Source organism: Lissotriton vulgaris, chromosome 1_1 (assembly GCF_964263255.1).
Source record: "Lissotriton vulgaris chromosome 1_1, aLisVul1.2, whole genome shotgun sequence".
Lineage (NCBI taxonomy): Eukaryota > Metazoa > Chordata > Amphibia > Caudata > Salamandridae > Lissotriton > Lissotriton vulgaris.
The window spans coordinates 1,762,998,534-1,763,023,275 of record NC_141685.1 but is presented as its reverse complement, the minus strand read 5'-3'; the positions used below and the strand labels follow the sequence as shown (position 1 = coordinate 1,763,023,275).

The window sequence follows — 24,742 nt, the reverse complement described above, 5'->3', positions numbered from 1 at the left end:
ACCTGGCATTTTCAAAATGGTATGTTTAAATCGATGTTACCATTAGTTTGGATTTTAAATTGCTGTTAATTTGAGTAGTCGAACTATGGTTTTAGCTATTCCCAAACTGAAGTCATACCGTTTGAAGTTTTAAAATGTATCCCAGTGCGTCTTTATCGGTGAACTAGCCGTGTCACTGTGGAAAACGAGTTTGTCGATTTTTCTCTGTCAAGTAAAACATTTTCAATACCATGCACCCAGCCCTATAGGCTTTTTGGGTCTACCTTAGGGGTGACATAAAAAAGGCTGGTTTAGGCCTGGCAAAACGTTTATTATGCCAGGTCGAATTTTCAGTTTTAAAACTACCTTGCTAGGCTGCAGTGGCAGACCCAGAGGCTTGCTTTCGCTTGTTCACTGTAGTGGAGGCACAATCAGTGCTGCAGTCTAATAGTGACTTTTAATTTGCAGGCCCTGGGTGTACAGAGTGCCATATAGTTTGGACTATTGCTTTTAATCTACTCCTGTGGCTTGAGCCGGGAGGTTGTTTTTAAAATTGTGCTCTGATTTATTCACGATTTTCCCGTGTGTCCTCTCCCTCCCCCCTGCACTGAATCAATAGTGTTGCGTTATTTGACACACTAGCGCCGAACGCGGAAATTAACTTTGGCTGATTTCTACCTAAATACAGCAAACTTGCCTGCCCTGGGGAAGCGGTCGATTCTATGACCGGTATCAGGCGGGACAAAAGATAGGCTGAGAGTCAGGCAGCGGCCATCTTTCTGAGGGCTCGCGCTGCACGTCGCGCTACCGAGCGCTTAAAACCATACGTTCATGGCTCCGCGCAGCGGACGCGCACTGCGGGCGCGCCGATCGCGCGCCGGAGTCAAGCCAGAGTCCTGCCCGTCTGCGCCCGTCCGCGATCGACCGGGGCGCGGGGCAGGGCACTCTGGATCTAATGACATCGCTCTGGTAACTAATATGGCGCACTCTCACCAGCAAATCCATTATACACGCGCAACTCTACTAGAAATAGGTAAGACCCCTATTAAATCATGCTGGCACTCCGCGGACCCTAATGCGCTACCACCACAATGTACTATATGCAATCGTCGATTTCATAGTGTTCCGAATTCTAACTCCCATGTGCCCAATCTAAAATTTATGTTGCTAAACTGTAGATCCATGGTTAAACATAAATTGGAACTACGTGACCTACTACAGAAACAAGACTTTGATGTTTTGTTTCTAACCGAAACTTGGTTAGAAGAATCCTCATCCCCCGAAATACTTGACAGTCCCTCTGAATTATAGCTTATTGAGAATCGACAGGCCCATACAGCGGGGTGGAGGACTTGCAATGATTTTTAAAAAGGAATTGGAATGCACCCTCACCAATAAGGGCATCATTAATAGTGAAAGTGGTACTTTCTCTATTAAAGGACTCCATCAATGACCATTACTGGTCTTCTCATTTATCGGCCCCCTGGCAATGCTACCCCTTTCTGTAACCAGCTCATAGAAACAGCTACGCAACTAGCTATAAAATACAACAATTTTATGATTCTAGGTGATCTGAATCTTCATTTTGAAGACATTAATGCTAAGGAAGCCCAATTACTTAAGACAGCCCTCCACGCATTGGGAATAACACTGCTCTCAACCTCCCCCACACATCAACATGGCCATCTTCTTGACCCTGTCTTTGCCACCTGGGAAGGTATTGAAATACATCCACCCGTCCCAATAATCTGGTCGGACCACCACATGATCACCTTTAACATACCTACGAATAAGACTAAGAATAATGTGAACAAAGCCCTGTACACTAAGCGGCGTAACTGGAAAAATTACACCCCTGAACGTTTGATCAACGAATTAAAAATTCACCCTCCGCCCCAAGGACAGTCCTTACAAGACACCTGGAACAATTATGAACTATGGTTGAGCAAGGCACTAGATAAAATTGCCCCATGGACTTTCAAGCCCCCAGCCAGGAGAACAAAATCTGAACCTTGGTTTTCAGAAAAATTAAAAATAGCTAAAGCCCGATGCAAAGCGACTGAAAGAAAATGGAGAAAAAACTATTCTATGGAACTTAAAGAAACCTATAAACTAGAACTAAAATCTTATCAGAGATTAATAAGAGAGGAAAAAAGTCTCTTTTACCAGAACAGAATCGAAGAAGCTACAAATCCAACGAAAGAACTATTCCGGATCTACAAGGAGCTTACAGACACCTCTAGCTTGGATACCCAGGACACATACTCTAATGATTTATGCGAACAAATCGCGGACTTCTTTGTCAAAAAAGTAGAGAAAATTCACGCTACTTTTCCCACTCCCTCTACATCCGGAAAGGAAATATCCCCCCTTCAAAAAACCATTCTCACCCAATTTTATACACCCGACAAAGAAAACCTGTCCAGCATAATCAACAGTATCCATTCTGGCTCCCCTAATGATGTGTGCCCGCTAGAAAAGAGCAAAGACATCATGGACCATACTCTTATGGATCAAATAAGTCAGATGATAACCCTCTCTTTTAAAGAATGTTATGTTCCGGAGGCTTGGAAAACAGCACAAGTCATCCCTCTTAAAAAAAAAAAACAACATCCCGGTTACCCAATTTCAAAATCTTAGGCCGATATCCCTCTTGCCTCAATGCGCCAAGATAATTGAAAAAATAGTCAATAAACAACTCATGGCTTTTTTAGAATCAGAAAACATTCTCCACCCTACTCAATCCGGCTTTAAACCTAACTATTCCACGGAATCAGCTGTTTTGTATTCCACGGAATGTATCCGCAAGATGGTGGACGAGGGTGAGACAGCAGCGTTGGTCATGCTTGATTTAAGCGCAGCTTTTGATACTGTGCTACATGCCACGCTGCTGTCCCGTCTTTCAGACATTGGAGTGAAAGACCATGCTCTGGCGTGGATTAAATCTTTTCTTACAAAAAGATCTTTCCAGATACACTGCCCACCCTTCAAATCATCTTCTCGAGACGTGAGCTATGGGGTTCCACAGGGCTCTAGTTTGAGCCCCACATTGTTCAACATCTATATGGAGCCCCTGGCTCAGGTCATAGAGAACTTCGGGGTGGGCATTGTCAGTTACGCCGATGACACCCAGCTCATGTTTAAGCTCTCTCCTGACACCGAGAAATATGCTTCCAACTTCTCGGAATGCATGGCTGCTGTCGCCATGTGGATGGATAGCAATTGCCTCCGGCTGAATGGAGATAAAACAGAGGTGCTGGTGATAGGGAATAAAACCTCATTATGGTCTCAGGCGTGGTGGCCCACAACTCTGGGCGATTGTCCTCGCCCCGTTGAGAAGGTCAAAAACCTAGGGATTATGATCGACTCTGATCTGTCAGGAAAATCCCAAGTCAACAAAATAATAGGCAAATGCATCGGTACGCTAAGAATTCTAAGAAAAATCATCGATCTCATCCCTACTGAAGCTAGAAAAACCATCGTACATGCGCTTATAACACCTCACTTGGACTATGGGAATGTTCTCCTATTAGGATTGAACCAAAAACATCTTCACCAGCTTCAATGCTTACAAAATGCGGCTGCTCGCCTGGTATTGGGCCTTCCCAAAAGAACATCCTCCAAAGCGGCATTGTCCAAATTGCACTGGCTCCCCGTTAGGGAGAGAATCAAATTCAAGAGCCTCTGCTATGCCCATAAGATTGCCCATAACAAAGGCCCCACTTATCTAAGAGATCTTCTGACTATCCACCTCCCAACCAGAGACCTTAGGTCCTCAGGAATGTCTCTATTTAAACTTCCCCGTGTCCACAGAGCGAAAATTGGCGGCCGCTCTTTTCGCTACCTCGGAGTGAAACATTGGAATGATCTACCTGTTCACTTAAGAATGGAACCTTCAGAGACCCTTTTTAGAGCCAAACTGAAAACCCACCTTTTTCCCCAATAATCCTGTTTTGATCTCTAACCGTCCCTTCTTGATTCTTTGTTTGTTTTTTTTGGCAGTCAGCGCGGGGATACACAGTTGTGCAGCCATGCGCTTTACAAATGTTCTATTATTATTATTACTTAATGGTAAATTAAATATGCGAATCAAGTATTAGCCAATTGCATATACTTTAAGGGTTAGAGAATATATACTGGGCGCTAGTGATCAGGCACCCGGTGTTCAGAGTCCGTAAACCAGCACCAAATCTAGCAGAACGTGGGGCAGAAAATGGGAAGGATCCTGCAAAAGGGTTTTGTAGGAAAATGGGGTTTTGTTGCAGGACCCCCCCCGCCCTGATGCAACTTTGACTGAGTGTGCACTGTGTTTCCCAGTGCCTGTGTCTTTCCCTAAACTGTACCTTTGTTTCCACAATTGCCACACCTCTGGCACCCATATAAGTCAGTTGTAAAAAGTACCTTTGGTACCAAAAGCCTTGTGACAAGAGTCTCTAAGGGCTGCAGCTTGTATTGTGCCACCTTCAGAGACCCTTTACCAAACACATACCCACTGCCATTGCAGTCTGTGTGTTTTGGTGCAGCTAAAACTAAAGAGTCGTGCTGACAAACCACTGCCTTTGGCATTGGTAAGTCACCTCTCTAGGCGGCCTTACAGCCCTAAGGCAGGGTGCGCTATACCACCCCTGCATCCTCAGCCCCCCCCAACATCACCCCAACATCACCCCCAACTTTGGGGAGCCCAGCTGATGTTGCCCAGGCATCCACCGACACCTCTCCTTATCTGCCTGGCTGTTGGTCACCTTTGTCCAGCCTCTGGGTCCAAGCCTGCAGCTTCTTCATATGACTGAGATTCCCTATCCACTTGCATTGGCTGCCTGATGCCGATTTGCACCTGGCTGCCCATGTGCCGCTGGTGGTGTATGGTTGGTGCTGCCCTGAGGCCTCCCCTGTGCTTGCCAAAACCCCCAGGACCCGTGCCCTGAAACCGCGGGTACCTACTTGCAGCCAACTCCTCTGTGGGTGCTCCCAGTCTCCATTAACTGACATTCAGCTCAGTGACCTCTGCATTCAGCCGCCCCACTGGCGATTTAGTATCCACCTTAATCTGACCCTTGCCCAGTGTTGGTCTAGAACCCCAAAGACTGGATGTGTAAGTCGTACTTGCCTGTAAATGAGCATCACTGTTTTACTCCCATAGGATTGCATCGCTGTTCTTGATATTTGCACTGTAAGCGTCCATCTTTTACATTACTAAGTTACTGCTGATTGACACCACAAAGTATTATTAGTGTAGGAAAGTAGGATCTGCCTCTATGGTTACCCCCACTTTTTGCCTGCTGCTAAACTGGACCCCAGTCGATCTGCTTTCTCCCTAAATTTTTATGTTCAGTACTTAAGTACACCCCAGATTGAATACCGGGGTATCCTTATACGTCCCTAGTATATGGTACCCATCTACCCAGGAGATAAGTACCCTAGAGGTCTCCCATGGGCTGAAGCATTTATTATGCCACCCGTGAGAGACCATTCAAAATGGAACTACACGCCTGCCATTGCAGCCTGGGTAAGTTGGTGCTATAGTTTTCCTATATCAATGATCACTGCACTTAAAATCTATAAGTCACCCCTCTAGCTGTCCTTTGCATTCCTGAAGGCAGGGTGCTTATTTCTAAGTGAGAGGGTGCCCTTGCATGAGCAGGACACCCCTACAGCCTACTGAGTCCATTCTCCCGGGTTGTCAGTGAAGCATCTATATACTATATAGAGGGGCACCGGATAGTTTTGCGTTGACCATCTCGAAACTGGCTGCAACGAATCCCATCATGTTTGGTATCCAAAACATGTTGGAATCATACCCCTACCGTAAACGGTGTGGGAGGTAGGATTCCTGGCACTGGAAGAGCCCTCTGTTAGGCTCTCTGTGTTCCCTGTACCAGCTTTCTTGACCCGGACAGCACAAAATGGTTGCTGCCAACCAGACACACGATTCTGCCATCCTGCTGCTGAGTCAAGCTTGAGCAGGGAAAGGCGGAACAATGGGCATCCTGTCACAGGTAGGTGTGACACCCTCCCATACAGGATTTAGTGTATTGGGGTAGGGTGGGTGCGCTTGTCTACATGAGGGCCACATTTGGTGTCCCCTTGCATAATCCCGTTCAAACCTGTCCTGGGAGCCGCTGGCTCCCGCTCTGGTGCAAAAGTGGACAACGGACATGGACCCTCACCTGGGAGGGTCCTCTGAATCTTCCCAACCCTTTCCCTAGGGTACTTAGGATTTACCTGGGTGTAGTCCCTATATTCATCGTGGGATAAGATTCAGATCAGACACCACTGTGAGAAAGTGCCATCTTTCTTGCATGGTATGCCCCCACTTTTTACTGAATTGCTGATGTGCTTTGACTGAGTGTGCCCTTGGCTCCTGCCAATCAGGTGCCCAGGGCCTATGTTCCTTCCCTAAAACTGTATTGAAGCTAAAACCCAATTGACTTCTCTGGCCACATGTCAGCCCCTTGTAAATGGTACCATTGGTACCCAGGGCATTGTGACCAGAGAAGACCCCCAAGGGCTGCAGCGCTTATTGTGCCACCCTTAGGGGGCCTGCACCCTGACACACACACACACACGCACACACTGCCTTTACAGGCTGAGTGCCCTGGTGTAGATCTAAACAAAGAGTCCTCATGGCACACATCCCTATGTGCCATGCCCACAACCCCACTGCCCTGGCATACCTCAGTCACCTCTCTAGCTGGGTGCCCTATGCCAATGGTCTGGGCACAGGTGCATGAGCCCTGTGCCCCTACAGTACCCAGGGCCATTCCTGGGCACTGTGAGTGCAGTGATGCCATTAAGAGTATATGGTGCTGGGAGGTTGTCATTACGAACTCCACAGCACCATAATGGCTACACTGAAGACTGACAAGTTTGATATCAAACTTCTCAGCACATTAAACCCACACTGTGCCAGTGTGGGATTTAATGTAAAATGCACTACATAGGGCATCTTAGAGATTCCCCCTGAAACCTAACCTACCTTCCACGTCTTGTCTGAGAGACTACCTAGGCTACCACACAGCAGACATGTTGCTGGACCCCTGGGTGGAGAACCCCCCGCTCTCCTGGGCCTGCAACAATGCACATCCTGGGCGAGGTGCTAGGTCTCCTCCCCCAGGATCGGCAGGGGGAAGCTTCAAAGGCATGCCGCCTTTGTGAGCTTCTCCAGGCCACTTGCTGTACTCAGCAACTGGCCCCCACTAGTTCTGACCCCCACTCTGGCTGTAAGACTGGCGGGAAACCCTACGTCTGGAAAGGGGGTGTGCCAGCCTGTGCCAAATCCACACCTCAGGCGAGTTGAAGCACGACTCCTGGATACCGCCATCTTGAGGATTGGGAGCCCTACCAATTCGCAGCTAGGCTCCTGCCCCCCTCCCACAGGAGAGGAGCAGGTTAGGGGGTGTACCCACCCCAGGACAAGGACCTATTGGCCCCTGCCTTCACCCTACCTGTTACACCCCTAAATGAAGTATTTAGGGGCACCCTGAACCTTCCTTCCTCAGATCCCAATACGAGAACCGGAAAGAAGATCAAGAAGAAGACCCGCCGTGCAGCTGCTAACAAAAGGAAAACACCAACTAACTTGGCCCCAGCCCTACATGCCTGTCGATCCCTGAACCTGCTCCTGCTAAATCCCGGGAACTCCTGCGAGCAGCAACCTTGAAGTCCCCAGAGGACCTGCCTGCCTTGACCCTCTGAAAGACTGGGACTCCCACAAGCAGTGGTTCTGCTCAAACAGCAATATCCCTGGTGCCAGCCAGGAACCGCGAATCCAGTACAATCTGCACCTGCCAAGCCTGGCCTGTGCCTGAGTGACCCAAGACCACTAGGGCGTCCCCCCGGAGACAGGGACCCGAGTGCCCAAAGACCCTCCTCGACAAACCATATGATGCCTGCAGTCTCACAACCAGGGACCCTTCCAACCGCGATCAGCTGAGGGTAAGATTTCCCGACGTCAAAAGACACCCCTGCACTCTGTGCCCCACGGCCCCCTGTGCCCAACTCCTGGGTGCCTACCTATCCTCCAAGACCCCAACTTACCTCTCGAAGTGCTGGTCGCTTCTGAAGAATCTCCATTCCCGAGCCTGCAGTCTTTTTCCACTTTCCAAGATCTCCATTGATTAACATTGGGCGCCTGACTGCTCAAAAGCACCCTGCACCCAGCCGCCTGAGTGCCCCTGTCAGTGCAACCTTTGCCCTATTCTACTTCCCCACTTGCCCTGAGCAAGTGACCAGGAGCCCTGCTCCCTCACCCGCATGGCCTGCTAGCCAGCAGCCTCCAACCGAGGGGCCCCTGCCTCTATTTGGATAACCTTGGTCCTAACTACCTCTGCACCCGGCTGCTCCTGTGCCGCTGAGGGTGTACCAACTGTACCTACCTGGCCCTGGGAGACCCCTGAGTCTATGCCCAGAACCTTAACTTTGCCAGTCGAGTACTTACCTAAAAGCCGATAACTCACTTTTCTTCCATAGGCTAACATTGACTGTTTTTCTTCTAAGTGTGGAGTTTTAGAACATTAAAATATTCACCTAAAATCAGCCGAACAACTAATTCTGATTTACTCACCTGTTATCAGGAGAGACCTCAGTGCTGCATCTTTTAGCCCAGCACAAACCCTGCAAAGTAATCTTTATCGTACTTACCAGTAACCTGAATTTTCTTCCATAGGAAACCATTGACCTTTTTTCTGTGAAAAGTGTTGTTTTTTTGCAAACTACAAATATTCTTTAAAAATCGTACCAACTACCAAAATAATTTCTTACCTGTCTTAGATAGAAGTCCCAGTGCTGAACCTAGGAGTCCAGTACTGGATTACAAATGTAACGTGAACATACTTTACCTGCAAGTTGAATTTCCTTCCATAGAATAACATTGGTAATTTCATCTGAAAAAGTTTGTCAACTTTTGAAATACAATAATATTCCTTAAAAATCACTACTGTAAACAAAACGCTTTTACTTAACTGTTTACAGCTTATGTCCCGGGGCTGAATCTAGGATCCAGTCCTGTGGTTAGAAAAGTAATCCAAAAAGTAATCAATTGCATTTACCTAGAAAAACCCATTGAGCTCAATGTTAAATTGTTTTGCCTATTGCAACCACTGTAGCTATTGTACTTACAAAGTCTATTGCCTATTTGCACAGTAATTACCTAAAGTCACTCATATTGAGAAGAGTATATTTTGATACCTGGTTGATTCTAAAATAAAACAATTATATCTTTTGATACAAAACAATTGGCCTAGAGGTCAGTTCTTGAGTGTGTGAGACCATTTGCTGACTGAGTGTGTACAACACATGCTTTACACTGCCTTACTGCTCGACCAAGCTACCACTTTTAGAGAGTAAGGTTTTATCTAACTTTAGCCTCTGCCAAACCTGTGGGGACTCTATCCACACTGTACCTTACTTTGGTCCTGTATATATAGAGCCATTTTCTTACAACCACTTCTTCCTTTACTGTATGGGCACTGTGGACTTCACTGGACTTCGTTTGGGCCTGACTTCGTCGCCCTTCCATTCTGCTGTAGGGTCTGTGCCTGTGCATCATACAGGAATCTTCCAAGGCCTTAGAAGCATCAAAAACACTTGAAGGAATCTCACTTGTAGTGAAGGAGTCACTCCCCTGCATTCGCAGGCACCGCATTAAGTTAACCGGTCTGCTGATCCTGAGTGGTGGTTTTCCACATCTCCCGAGGTCTGCCCTGCGCTCTCACCAAGTTTGAGGCCAGTATCCCTCGTGGGGGTAGCAATAACTGAACCCCTGTGCACCACGTTAACTTGCAGTTGCAAAGGCTTGTTGGCTTCCTTCCAAAAAGATCTTCGGGCTCCAAGTAGCCCCAACCTCGAGCACCTCCAGTGACCACAATCTTCAGCCACATCGTATCGTATGCAGCGTGGCCTGCATCTTTTGGTGAGTTGCTTGAGGTCCTTTATTGACTCCAATCCATCCAGCCTGTGGGTCCACTTGAGGGTCACACTTGTTTCTTTTGGGCTCTCCTGATTGCTCAGGGCGTGCCCTGACTCCCCTGCTTGTGGTGAGTCCCCTGGACCTTGCTGGTCTCGACGTTGCTCCTTCTTCACTTCCTGCGTTGGTTGCATTTGCCAAGGCTTGTTGGTGCTCCCGCTGGACACCGATCCCATAGCACTCGACAACCTTCGTGCAGAGTCAAGGTCATCGTCACCCATCCTGTAACACCAGACATCGGAGGGCATTTGACTTCCAAGTCTCCTGGTCACTCTTGAGTGACATGTACCTGCAAGCAGAGGGGACAGAGTCTCTCTCATCTAGATTCCATCTTCAGATTCCACCGGACACTTTGTCCTTCTTCAGCAGCGCAACTTTCCTGAAGTCCTCCATTGGGCTGCACAGTGGTTTCCGGCACCACTTCACACATATGCACCCGGCTTTTCAGGTGTAGGTAACATGGGTACTAAGGTATCCACGGGTGGGGTGGCTCTCCAACCTTCTGTCTTCCACGGGGTTTCTTCAGGGTCCGCTGGGATGGTCCTTTATCTTTAAAAATCCAACAGCGACTTACATATAGAGTTGTACGGAGTGTGCGGTCGTGTTCCCACACTACAACCGCTCACTTTGGGGTCCCTGTCTACTCACCGTGGGCGCTTCCTTGGATCACCAGCACTTCTACGTCCTCTCAACGTGTTTCTTATACCACTTTCTTAGTATATGGTTTGGTCCCCCCTGGGGGCCACTGTGTAATACGTGCTATTTACTGTGTTTCTTTGCTAAAGTATTGTGTGCATTGTGTATGTCCCCTGGTAGTAGATATTTCTATGTGTCAGAGAGTATTATATAATTAATACATATTTATATGAATCCCTTGTGTGGTTCTTTTTCACTTAATCTATACTATAAGATTGCAATGTGGTAAAACAAGCAGCTGTACACTCCTTTTTGACTAAGCCTGAAGGCTGCTCTCCACAGCAACCACTCACTTAGAGAGCTTTCAAAGGTTGTCTAAGACCACTTAAATCACCATAAGGGTTGTCAGGACTAGTGCAGGTTGCCCACTTACATAAGCGAACATCATATACCAGGTCAGCTTGTGCATACACATTCATACTGTACAAGTAAAGTATTGCTATTTTAAACTGATTGCTATTTTAAACTGATACTTACCTGCAACTGAGTTTATCTTGTAATATTTTTATACAAAACAATTGGGCTTGGATTCAGTCTTTGAATGTGTAATAATTTCTTGCCTGAGTGTTTACAGCAAATGTTTAACACAGCTCTCTGATAAGCCTATTATCTGCTTTAGCCCCTGTAAAGCCTCTGGGGATCCACTGGATTCTGTGCACACCATACTTTACTTTGGTATAATAAATACAGAACCAACTTCTATAGGTCTTTTCTAACAATTGCTAAAAGTGAATATAAACCTAGAATTAACTTAGCATTCCCACTTTGCAGTGGCACTTGAATAAACCATGGCACTTGAATAAACCATAGGATGATATTCCATCTCTGATAGATACCTGAAGTTGGTGTTTGTTTTACACCCAAATGCATGGTGACGAACAAAGACGACGTTGGAAGGAACAGTAGGCCAGAAGATTATAATTATTTTCATAAGATATGTTTTGGGTGGAGGTGTGGGGATTTAAGTGGATATTCTTTTAGTAGGTTTAACAGATACAAAAATTACCTTTCCTGCAATAACAATCCAATGCAGAGTTTTAAACCATGGTAATGCTTACAATGTTTTCTTCCCTGTCCTAGACTGACTCATGCCAGGGTGATCTAAGTACTTTAGCAAATGTTGTGACTTCACTGGCAACCCTGAGCAAATCGAAAGAATTGTCCCAAAGTAACACAGAGCTTTCCATCATCGAAAGTTTAAGCAATGGTGATACATCATTGTCAGAAATACAGGAAGATGATCCTTCAAATAGTGACGTAACCAGGTAATGCTTTTGAATATTTCCAAACTCGATTTTTTCATTGCTTTCGAAGGTATAAAAAAAATATTGTTTAAATCATTTGAGCTGCAACTGTTAATCTGTAAAGTGTATTTATGCTCCCTGTACCATGTTCATCTCGAAATACCATACACAATATTTATTATAGACTAAGGCTGTCAAAATTTGTCACGCTAAAAACAGTAGAATCTGTAAGTGTCGCAGAGGCACTAACTGCATGTTCTGTGCTGTGTCAGATGTGCCTATAGGGCTCATAGTTGAATTCTTTCAGTGGGATACCCGCATTCTTATCTGTGCATACTGGTTGTGTATTTGGATCTGTGCTAAGTAGCTCATGCTGCGTATTTTGCACTGAAGTTATGTGCTATAGGAAATTTGAGGGCTGCTCTTATGTGATCTCGTTGATATTAAAGGGCTGACTAAAGCACAGTGTAGGTGGAGAAGTTTTCTTATGCATATGGGACTTAAGACCATGCAATATGTATTGAGTTTGTGTACTAGACTTTGTGTTTGGGGCATTCTTTATTCCAAGTGTTGTGTTGTAGTTGGTCGTTCATATTACGCTGAGACGTTCTAGATTGCGTAGGCTTTTTTTGGAGTCTCTTCTGTGTGTAATGAAGTAACTTGCATTTTCTTTACGAGTTTGTGCTTCATCTTATTTGTATATGGAATGCATTTGCTGAGCAGTCTTTACCATTTCCTACTGAGTATTACATGTTGTTGTAATACTTTATTCGATATATACATATCATAAAAGCACAAACAATTCAATCATAAAACAAACAATATCTAAAATATCATATTCGATTCATTTCATGATTTAAAAAGATAAAAGGACATTTACATATAAAACACATGGTTATATAAAAAGTCATATAGGTCATATGCAGTAGTGGGTTTAAGTGACAAGTTGAGTGCCACGGTCTAGCTTTTGACAGTTTTCAGCAGCCTTGTTCGTATGAACCATGCATTTGATAGATACTTAGCAATCCCACATACGACAAACAGAGATGTAGTATCTGATGAGAGAATATGCAGAGCAATCCTAAAATCTCTTACTCCCAACTCTCTACACACAGGTTTTAACCATCTTGTTCTAGGTTTTTTATATGCTATACAAGCGAACAAGAAATGGTGTAGAGATTCGCTCGTACATGGGCACCCAGGGCAGGTATGAGAATGGGTCCTCAATCCTTTCCATCCCTCCATGAATTTATTCAGAGGAAGTACTCCGTATCTCATTTTCATGAAGAGCGACCTATCTCTTGGGATTTGGATGAAATCTAGGAAGGGTTCGAACTTTTTAGTGGGTTTATGTTCCCAAAATTTTGTAGTTCGAGTCCCCCATTTTGTGCTTTTTAATTCCTCCGCCTGAACCCATTCCCAATAGATTTTTTAAATAATTTGCTTATGGGGAGGGGATTGGGAGATCCAAAATTCTCCCAAACCTAAATTCAAAACCAACTGCTTTAGTTTGTTTAGCCAGTGGATCTTATTTGAACTATTCAAGATAATCAACTCATCCAACACCAGGGCATAGTTTGCCAGTTCTGGCATCCTTCGCAGGCGCACCCAGAACAGCAAAGGACGGAGGCGCACTACGTCTGCAATTGAGTGTTTTCCCATGTCTATAAAAAGGGTTTAAGAGGAGTAGAGGGCGGAAGGGCAACCATATCCCTCAAAAACTTATTCTCCGCTCTTACCAGGTCTGTGGTGTTTTCACATCCCCACAGCTCCGAGCCATAGATAGCGGAGGCCAAGGCCTTGCCATCATAGACTGCCAGAGCTGGGGCTACCGGTCTGCTGATGGACAAGCGCTGATTTCTCAGGATTGCTCCAGAAGCTCTTTTGAGATTCAAGAGCATTTTGGCCACATGGGAGTCACATTTCATTCTGTTATTAATCCTGACACCCAAGTAGTCAAACTCCTCCACCACCTCTAGTGGGGACCCATTCAAAGTTACACTTATTCTCCTGGCTTTTTTCCCTGCGGACAACACCATCAATTTTGTTTTGGCTGTGTCTACAGTGAGCCCTCTCGGCACAAAATACACTGACTCGGTCTAGTAGCTTCTGGAGTTCCGAAGGGGTTTTGGACAGTAAGAGAGTGTCGTCTGCAAAGAGGAGGGTAGGTGTTTTCTCACTTGCCAGGGCAGGGGCATCCGCAGAGTCCTCCCTCAAATGGTCTACCACCCCATTGATAAAGAGAGAGAACAATATCGGGGCCATCGCACATCCCTGGCGGACTCCCCTCTGTACAGGCACCTTCCCAGTTAGTTGTCCCTGGGCCCCCCACCTAATTCTGGCGTAGTTTCACTGGTGGAGCCTTACAATCCACTCCAAGAGATAACTCGGGAACCCCATATCCAGCAGCACCTTCCAGAGTTTGTCTCGAGGGACCAAATCAAATGCCATTTTTAAATCTATGAAGGCCAGATATAGACTACCCTTAGCAACATACACCGCCTTCCAATAGATAGCATACAACCTGAAGACCTGGTCTATTGTTCCTACATTTCGTCTAAAACCTGCCTGAAAATGGGTAAGTATACTGCCTTCCTCTATCCAGGACCCTATTCTAGTAATGATGACCCTGCCAACTACTTTCTGAATAGTGTCAATTAGACTAATTGGTCTGTAGTTGGCAGGGTCCTCCCTATTGCCTTTCTTGTATATGGTCACTACCTCAGCACCCTTCCATGACTCAGGGACAGAATGTCCCTGGAGAATCAAATTCATTAGGAGGGTGATGAAGTCTGACCATAATTCGGGTGCATATAATAATAAGTCACCAGGAAGCCCATCCGGGCTGCTGCCTTACCAGGAGATAAGTTTATAATGTCTTCTTGTACTTCCCTGGGGTGAAAGAATTCGGCATCACTATGGATCTGTGATATAATTGTAGTTGGTGGTACTATGTGCTGCCCCAAATTTACTGGGTCGCAGTACACTTTTGCAAAATGGGTGTACCACTGGTCTTCAGTTATGTGGTTCGATATAGGCTCTACACCCCTTCTCTCAAATTTGTTTACCAAGTTCCAGAAAGTGGTAGAATCGTTCAAGCGAGCAGCTTTTTTAAGTTGCTGCCAATGCTTTTCCTCCCACTCTTTTTTGGCCAATTTGATACCGATTTGATAGTCCTTGCGGGCTAACTTCACTGCTATTGGATCTTTGCTCCTAATGGAAGACGAAATGGCCTTTCTCTTTGCCCTGCAGCCTGCCGTGTACCAGGGGGTTCCCTTGTTGTGAAGTTTGTTCTTTATGGGCCCTCTGGTCTCTCCCATGGTAAAAAAGGCACCTATCTTCTCTATGTTTTTGTAGGAATCAACTAAATTAAATCTTGGGTCATTCGCCTGCAGAGACGTGGAGGTCGCCAGAACTCTGGTTTCTAGTTGCACAAACTCTTTGACACTAGTCAATTTGTCCTCTTGGCACATAACTCTATTCCATTTTAGCTTGCGATTACAATGCGTGGGGATTACTTCTTTAGCGATCATTAATGGGCCATTTGTCGCTCTACCCTCATTCCCTCCTTTAATTTTCATACTGAGTGGGTTGTGATCGCTATCTTGAGATTGTATAACCTCCATGTCCACTAGAATTCCCCAAGATCTGGTGTCCAGTAGGATATAATCGATGCACGACGGGCAACTAAGTCTGTTATACCTCATTGCCCCCTTTGCGTTAGAGAGAGTCCTCCCATTTAGAGCACGTAAGTTGTGTTCTAATGTTAGAGCGTGCAGTTGTATCGCTCTTGGAGACCATTTCTTAATGGGTTCCAGATTTAATAAGGGAATAGACTGTCTTAAATCCTCTGCACTGGATCCCACCAAATCTTCTTCAGCTAAGGGTTCATATGTGCAATTCAAGTCTCCACCTACAATAGTATTAGACAATGGGGGAAGACCTACTAGTGCTGAATCAAGTATTGCTATCGTAGGGGAAGATTGGCCACCCGGTGTGCCTCTAGCATATGCACAAAACAATTCTATGGTTGTTGCGATGTGTGGACCTTTAAGGGAAATGTGTAGTATATCATCTGTTGGTAACTTATGCACCAATTTAGTGCCACACTAATCCATATATGGAGACCGCCTGATTGGCGGCCTCTCCCTACAGTGGTTGCCGGAATAAAATAAGTAGCATAACCGTTTTTATAAAGTGGGATCAAACTCTATGTCTCTTGGAACAAGCAGATCTCAAATCTCTCAATGATTTGGTTCCATTCTGGGCTATCCAGGTCTTTTTAAGAGACCCGCTATGTTCCAAGAGACCAGATTTATTATTTTTACGTTCTCAACTATGCCTTTGGTACAAGCTTGGAGCTCACAACCCTCTTTCGTTATGCTTTGTAAGGTATACTCTGGACCTCTGCTCTTTACTGTCAGCCCGAGAGTTCTTTACTAGGTAGCGTCTCCTCCCCTGGCTCAATGCCACTTACAATGGGCTTAGGCCGGTACCTAGTTTTTCCTATTGGATATATATGAGATACATTGTGAGATTGCGTGTCTTTCCCTAGTCAGTCAATTTTATTGAGGTCTGAGTCATCATAAGAGCTGGGTTTTGACCATAATGGAGACTGTCTAATTTGTATATTTGAATACGCTTGTTGAGCGCATTGTGCGCCCCTCAGTCCAGTGGTTTTGGGGTCAGTTGCTGATGTTCATGGTGCATTAGCTGTTTTCGAGGTTGTAGCTATAGCTAATGACTGAGGGGCACTTATAGCCTGCTTTCCCCCTTGATTGATTAGATCTATCAGCATTTTCTTTATTTGGGCTAAATCCACTCCTAGGGATCCCATTTTCTTAAAATACTCCCTTTAAATTTCTGGCAGCTAGGGCAATCTGCGGTATTCTCCGGGGTTATCTTACTTGAACCAGTATCTTGTTGCAATACCTCACACAGCTCTCTAGACTCTCCTTCCAGCACGGCATATCTATTAGTGCAAACAATCCCGTCTTGTCCCACAATCATTTCCCCACCCGGGTCAGGAAGCTCTGTTATTCCAGGCAGGACCTCCCCTTTGCTAGACAAGTTGCATTCCTGTACTGTTTGTGTGACCTTGGGCGTTGGGGAAGTTAAGGGGGGAGATGAATCTCAACAGCGGGGCTAGTAAAATGCGGTTTCTTTAAAAATATATCCGGAATTACTTTATTCTTCTTCTGGGTAGTACCCTTTAATGTGGTATCTAAACTACCTAGTTCTTCTGCACTCGGAGCTCCCTTCAGTATCTCCTCACATTCTTCTACAATCAGTTTAATATTTGAGAGAACACAGTTGGATGCAGCATGTTGTGCTTTTTTAGCCTTTTTCCCTTTTTTTGGGTTTGTAGAGTCGTGGCCCCCATCCGCTATCTTTCTTTTGCCCATTTTACAATACAACCTAAGGCCTTAAATATGATAAAATAAAGCCCTCCTCTTTCTATCACTTTGATGGGCAACCACAGCGAACCAGGGACCCAACCAACAACCCTGCAATACCTTAATCACAAATACCAGAGGTCTGCTAGTCCAAATGAACGGGGGGTGGCCCTGCCCTTGTCTGTCCTGGACTGTCAGACTGTCCCGCCCTTGTCCCGGGCTTCGCCTGGCGCCCGCCCGCGTCCCGCGTAGCTGGGACTATAACTTTTTATATAGGGGATGGGGGCGGGGCAAAGCGGGGGCCTCGAGAAGCTAAGAGGAGACTGGAGGCGGGAGGTGGGCCGTCAGCTGGCCCAGAGGTGTGGTGTTCCCGGAGGCTCCTGGTCAGTGGAGTCCTCCCCTGGGCTGCTGGCGCGGTTCACCTTGGTCCGGTGGAGGGGGAGGACAGAGTGACCCCCTGGTGCTGCCCACACAATATTCCAGGCCCCCACGCAACAACTGCTTCCTCGAGCGGCTCCCGCGAAGCGGGGGCCGCGAGAAGCTAAGAGGAGGCTGGAGGCGGGAGGCGGGGCCGTCAGCTCGCCCGTCAGCTCGCCCACAGGTGTGGTGTTCCCGGAGGCTCCTGGTCCATGGAATCCTCCCCTGGGCTGCTGACGCGGTTCACCTTGGTCCGGTGGAGGGTGAGGACAGAGTGACCCCCTGCTGCTGCCCACACAATATGGCCCCCATGCAACAACTGCTTCCTCAAGCGGCTCCCGCGAAGCGAGGGCCGCGAGAAGCTAAGAGGAGGCGGGAGGCGGGGCCGTCAGCTCGCCCACAGGTGTGGTGTTCCCGGAGGCTCCTGGTCCGTGGAGTCCTGCCCTGGGCTGCTGGCGTGGTTCACCTTGGTCCGGTGGAGGGTGAGGACAGAGTGAGCCCCTGCTGCTGCCCACACAATATTCCAGGCCCCCACGCAACCACTGCTTCCTCGAGCGGCTCCCGCGAAGCAGGGGCCGCGAGAAGCTAAGAGGAGGCTGGAGGCCGGTAGCGGGGCCGTCAGCTCGCCCACAGGTGTGGTGTTCCCGGAGGCTCCTGGTCCGTGGAGTCCTCCCCTGGGCTGCTGGCGCGGTTCACCTTGGTCCGGCGGAGGGTGAGGACAGAGTGACCCCCCTGCTGCTGCCCACACAATATTCCAGGCCCCCACGCAAGAACTGCTTCCTTGAGCGGCTCCCGCGAAGCTAAGAGGAGGCTGGAGGCTGGAGGCTGGGCGGTCAGCTCACCCACAGGTGTGGTGTTCCCGGATGCTCCTGGTCCGTGGAATCCTCCCCTGGGCTACTGGCGCGGTTCACCTTGGTCCGGTGGAGGGTGAGGACAGAGTGACCCCCTGTTGCTGCCCACACAATATTCCAGGCCCCTACGCAACAACTGCTTTCTCGAGCAGCTCCCGCGCAGCGGCTGCCGCGAGAAGCTAAGAGGAGGCTGGAGGTTGGAGGTGGGGCCGTCAGCTCGCCCACAGGTGTGGTGTTCCCCGAGGCTCCTGGTCCGTGGAGTCCTCCCCTGGGCTGCTGGCGCGGTTCACCTTGGTCCGGTGGAGGGTGAGGACAGAGTGACCCCCTGCTGCTGCCCACACAATATTCCAGGCCCCCACGCAACAACTGCTTCCTCGAGCGGCTCCCGCGAAGCGGGGGCCGCGAGAAGCTAAGAGGAAGCTGGAGGCGGGTGAGAGTATTCTGCTTAATTCAGAAACTCTTTCCATCACCACCCCCTGTTGTTTAATTATTTTGTCCACCATAAGCGTGGAAGGGTATACTCAGACGTGAGTCCCTAGCTCATTGCACCATCAGGATTCAAGCAAGCCGGGCCGAAGACGGCTGAAATGCCAGAAACCGGTCCCTGGTAGCTTGTTTCCTTCTCAGTGAAAGAATTGGCTTGGTAGTTTGGTTTGCCCTGTTCCCATGATACACTGGGCCAGGGACAGACTAATTTGCATATAGCCAGGTTCTGAGCTGGGATGGTGCAGTGAGCTAAAAAACGGTGTTGGATTAAGCCCTGATCTCTTGACTGGGTGAGAGTATTCTGCTTAATTCAGAAACTCTGTCCATCACCACCCCCTGTTGTTTAATCACACAATATTCCAGGCCCCCACGCAACAACTGCTTCCTCGAGCGGTATTATTTCCTTGGGTATTTTTTCCTTTGTATTTTGTGGTGTTCAGTATACGATGATGCTGAGCAGTCTGTGCTTCTCAAAACATAAAATGGCAAAAACTTATATCTGGATAGTAAGCTATCTGTGGATGCCGTGCATTGTACGCGGAGCACTCTTGGTTGTATTTTGCTTTTTTTTTTGACAACCAATTTTATTGAGATTTTTGCACCCAAAGGGGCAAACCCCCCACAAGCAGTGTTCAGACAGATTACAGATTTTAGGTACACAAGCTGCTGGTGAGAGCAGCACCTGAGGATCAATAAAACATTCGAACCAGCATCCCCCCCCCCCCCCCCACACCCCTCTCGCCTCCCCCCTCCTTTGCACCGCACCTCGCACATGAAACACTATATATGCGTACAGGCTTACAGACATGTCTCCACTCTGGCCAAATAGCAAATTAGATTGGAGAGTTATTAATGATAAGTCTGTCAATAGGGTCTGAATTCACTGACGTTGGGAAGATGGATAGGTCAATGCCCCGGTATGTGGCCCACCTGGTCCAGATCTTTCCTGTGCCTGAAACACCGCCACAATACATTTATCCAAGGCAGATTTCCATGCCACCATTGGGGGGGGGGGGGGAGGGGGGGAGGGGGGGGGGAATTCCAATGTTGAGCTGTCACTCTTGGCTAATGTTAGTCCTAGAAATAGCAAATGTCTTTTATATCTGCCCCCCCCCCCCCCCCCCCCCCCCAATATCTTCTGTGCTATGGAGAAGGGTTAATCTAGGATCTGCTGGGAGGTCCCAGCCTAGCACCCGCCCCAGACAAGTCAATACACCTGACCATAAATGTTATAGTGCAGTGCAGCCCCAGAGAGAACCCTTCTTCTTAATTGCATCGGAGGCAGGTGAGGGATGGAATAGCTCCCATCTTCTAGAGGCGGAGACAGGTGTAGTACACTCGGTGAAGATATTTGAACTGGATCAATCTATATCTAGAGGACACGGCTGAACCCCAAGGGCTGGCAAGGGCCTCAGTCCAGTCATCATCTGTGAGGGTCAGTACATCTGCCTCCCACGATGCCCTTGTCCGGTGTATGTTTGTCTTGGAATGTGTGGTCAGGGCCTGGTAAAGTTGGTGGATTTTGTGTCATCCCAGATCCTGGTAGTGCTGTAAGATTTTTTAACAAGGGAGACCGAGCGTGACGGAGCTGAAGATATTTATGGAATTGGGACTTTTGTAGGTCAAACTCCTCCAGCAGCCTTTGAAAGGATTTAAGTTTGTGTCCACGCATCACATCACCCAGCGTTGAGATCTCTATAGTATCCCATCTACAGAATCCGAACAAGGCCGTTACCGGTCGGAGGCATGCGCCCTGCCAGAGGGGAGTCTCACCCGTTAGTATACTCCACCAACTCATGGACCGAGAAACACATGTCGATATCTGGATAACTGTGCGACAGGCCGGGGGAAGGGCCTCCTGGGTAGAGTTACTGTACAGGAGATCCAGCAGTGGGTATTCCTCCAGGAAGAGTCGCTCCACCGTGTAGGCCGGATCATTCTGTGGGTTATACCACCAATCATTGATGACTAGTTGCTGGGACGCCTAATAATAAGACCACACGTCCGCCGCCACGATGCCTCCACAGTAGGTGGATTGGACACAGGTCACCAGAGCCACAAGGACCCCCCTTCCGTCCCAGAGGAATCTATTCAGGAGTGCATTTATCTGAAGGAACCATGATGGCGGGATAGGATATGGGTAATTTTGCAATCTGTACAACAAGCGTGGAAGGGACACCATTTTAAATATTGCGGACCTGCCGTATAGGGACAGGGGAAGATGGGACCATACCGTCGTCTCCTCCTGGACCACAGGGAGCAGAGGGGCAATGTTGAGCGACCAGGCCATAGTGGGGCATCTGGTGATATGGTCACCCAAGTATTTAAACCCCTCGTCTGCAATGACCAGCTGTGAGGCCCAATCTTGACACCCCTAGCCGCTGCAAATAGGAAAAAGAGTCGACTTGGACAGGTTGGCGTGTAGCCCAGTCGTTTCGCTACACACCCACAGAATCTGCAACACCCTTGTTCCGGTGACCTAGGGGTCAGAGAAAAAGAATAGCGCATCGCCTGCGTACAGTGCAATTTTATCTGAATATTTAGGTGACCAGACCAAGCCCCTATAGACTGCTTCTAGCTGCGCCCACACTGCTATGTGTTCTATCGCCAAAGCAAAAAGAAGCGGGGAGAGAGGGCATCCCTGCCTAGTCCCCCTTCGAATAGGGAAGGGGGTCGAGCAATACCCTGCCACCCATATAGAGGCCTTAAGATCTGTGAACAGCAGTTTGACATATGCTCGAAATCAGGGCCCCAAATTAACAGCCTCCTGTATTTTGCTTTTTGTGTATCCTTAATGGGCGCTGCATGCTGTGTCTAATAAATATTAAGGTCGAGCCTAGGCAGCGCATTTGCGGTCTCTCGAGACATGCTGTATCTACTCTGTGGGCTTTCACCACACCCACCGCTTTTCATTGGTACCTTCATCTACCTTTCAGAATTCCTTTGGTTTTTTTGGGAGAAATGTTGACATTAGTCCTGCCTTGTGGCTTTGTTGTTCCTGCTCTGGTGACTGGCCTTGTTACATGGATCAGTTCCCTTTTGGCCATTTGTTTGGTGTTATACTTTTTCTTTCCACTGCCTCCTTGCCTCCGTTTCGCTTGTTTGTTTTATATTCAGACTGAGAATCCTGCCTTCAGCGCTCTACCTGCTTTCCATGCAGCCCCTTTAATTTACAGCAGAGCTGCACTGAGAAAGCATGATTCTTTGTTGATTTATGGGTTGAAGAGGCTTTAATAATAACGCTAGACCGATCGTTAACTATTATCATGTCTAGGGACCTTTCTTTTTAGGGGCTATCATCTGTGATTTGTTTATTATCTTTTATATCTTTTTATTGAACAGTTTCGACATAACTTCACCATAACAATACAGTTGCGTGCAATATCATAGATACATATTTCCAGAGATCAACATCATATATCAGGTCACATTTACAGATTGAGTGAAGTCAAGGGGATTGCAGAGTTTCAGTCTGAGGAGCAGGAGGAGTGCAGATATGTCCTCTATATCGATTCCACGCCCCCCCATCCCCCCACTTTCTGGGACACCCTCTTGCAAAATATACTGATTTCTCCCTGAACATGCATCAGTCCAGGTCCTCCATCCACTTGCTCAGTTTGGGTATTTGACTCGCCCCCCCACTCCTGTGCTATATTCCTTTTTGCTATTATGTATGTTAGGGTTGTCCAGTGTGTGGGGTATGTATTTAGATCTGTCGGCTCCCAAACTTTAAGGAGACAACTTCGAACTTCGGGCTGTATGTCTGCATGGAGTGTGTTCGGTGTATGGCTCCCCAGTATGATTGTATTAGTTGACAAATTCACATGATATGTATAAATGTCCCCCCTTCACCGCACCCCCTTCTGCACCCGTCATTCTCCGCTTTACCCATGCGCACCAAGCCAGTCCCTTTAACATAGATCCTATGCGGTATTTGGAGCTGTACCAGTCTCATCCTGGCTTGGATGGCCACCTCTTGTGGGGAGGAAACTGCCCCCTGCCAATCCTTCTCATCTAGCTCCAAGCCGTCACTGACCCATTTCTCCTTCAAGGCTTGCAGGGGGTCTGACATGTTATTTACCATTTTTTTTTTATAAATAAGCGAGATAGCCTTCTCTGGGAAATGGCCATCAAGAATTCTGTCCTCTAGGGGGGAAGCCTCAGGGAGCGTGGCATTCCTGGGTATCTGAGTGTGTAGGGCGTGACGTACTTGGAGGTATCAATAGTATTCTGTGTCTGCCAGGCTATATTGCTGTTTAAGAGTGGCGAAAGGGATAACTGTCGCCACCCCCATATATCTTTGTGAGATTCCGATAAGGTCCCATTTGTCAAATCCCTTGGTTTTCCACAGGCTCCCCAACTTCTTGGAACTCCGTAGCGGAGTAGCCAGTGTAAATGTGTTATCCCATCCTAGTTGTTTTTTGGCCGTAAGCCATATATGGATTGAGTGTGCCGTTGTTCCGGTAAGGGGGAGCCTGCGGGGTTTGGCATATAGTGCTTTGTCGTAATCTTCCCCCTGGGAGCAACCATCTGTCCATGGCGTATCTAGGATCATTAGGACAACCAAATATACCATGGTTAATTGCCGAAAGATATGCCGCCCAATAGTATTTCCTGATATCTGGAAGGCTAATGCCCCGTCATACCAGTTAAGCTTCAATTTAGCTGACGCAATTTGGGGCCTGCCGTCCCATAGGAGTTCTCTTTGCAGGATTTCTATTTCTTTAAAATAAGATGCAGGGCTGGGTCCATCGCCTTCTGGAGAGCATACAGAAAGCAGGGGAGAACCATCATCTTGAAGAGGGCCGCTCTACCAAGCAAGGGAAGGGACCTCCAATGCCTGACATCGCTCTTTAGTCTCCGGATAGGTGGTTCCAAATTATGGGCGAAGCCGAGTTCCGGACTCAGTGTTACATATATACCAAGATATCGGAAGCCATCTGTTGCTATCTGGATCGAACAGTTCCTAGGTAGAGTGGGTGGATCTCCCCGGAGGACATAAATTACTAACTTCGCCCAGTTTATGGAAAAACCTGAGAATCTCCCGAAGATTGCAAGAATATCGAAGAGACCAATCAATGAGGCTCTTGGAGAAGTCATATAAAGAAGGATGTCGGCGTACAGCAGATTTCCAACTGCCCCGGCTCAGTTGGAAATCTGGGGACTTTTAGTAATTCACTACCACCTGGGCCATGGGACTGGAATACAATAGGCGGTCCCAGCCTACAAATGAGGGGCCAAACCCTAATTGCCCAACACCGCAAAATGTTATGGCCATTCGACCATATCAAAAGCCATGGTGGCATCCAGGGATACCAATATAGCCGGTTCAAGTATGGTGGATGCTCTACCCAGTGCTCCATGTAGGTGGCGTAAATTAAGTGCTGTATTACGATGCAGCATAAAGCCTGACTGGTCAGGATGGACCAATGTGTTAATGACTTTAATGAGATGTGTTGCAAGCAATTTTGCGAGAATCTTAGGATCCGCATTCAACAGTGAAATAGGTCTGTTTTGGATTTGCCTTCTTTGTGTATGACCACGATGTTAGCGACCCGCTGATCGTATGGTAGTATCCCTTTGTCTCTGCTTTCCACGAACATGGAGTGGAGATGGGGGGTGATCTTTTCGGGTTTCAATCTGTACAGTTCAATAGGAATGCCGTTCGGTCCCGACGCCTTCCCTGAATTAATCCCCCTTATTGCCTGT

At 47.5% G+C, this 24,742-nt stretch overlaps 1 protein-coding gene across 2 annotated transcripts in view; it reads left to right on the top strand.

Moving 5' to 3' along the window:
• NR2C1 (nuclear receptor subfamily 2 group C member 1) overlaps window positions 1-24,742 on the top strand; it is a 477,706-nt gene that overhangs the window by 220,602 nt on the left and 232,362 nt on the right. For both annotated transcript variants that reach the window (XM_086919061.1, XM_086919062.1), the window contains one exon: window positions 11,720-11,904. In XM_086919061.1, coding sequence (XP_086775187.1) covers window positions 11,720-11,904 — 185 coding nt within the window. The remainder of the gene's footprint in view (window positions 1-11,719; window positions 11,905-24,742) is intronic.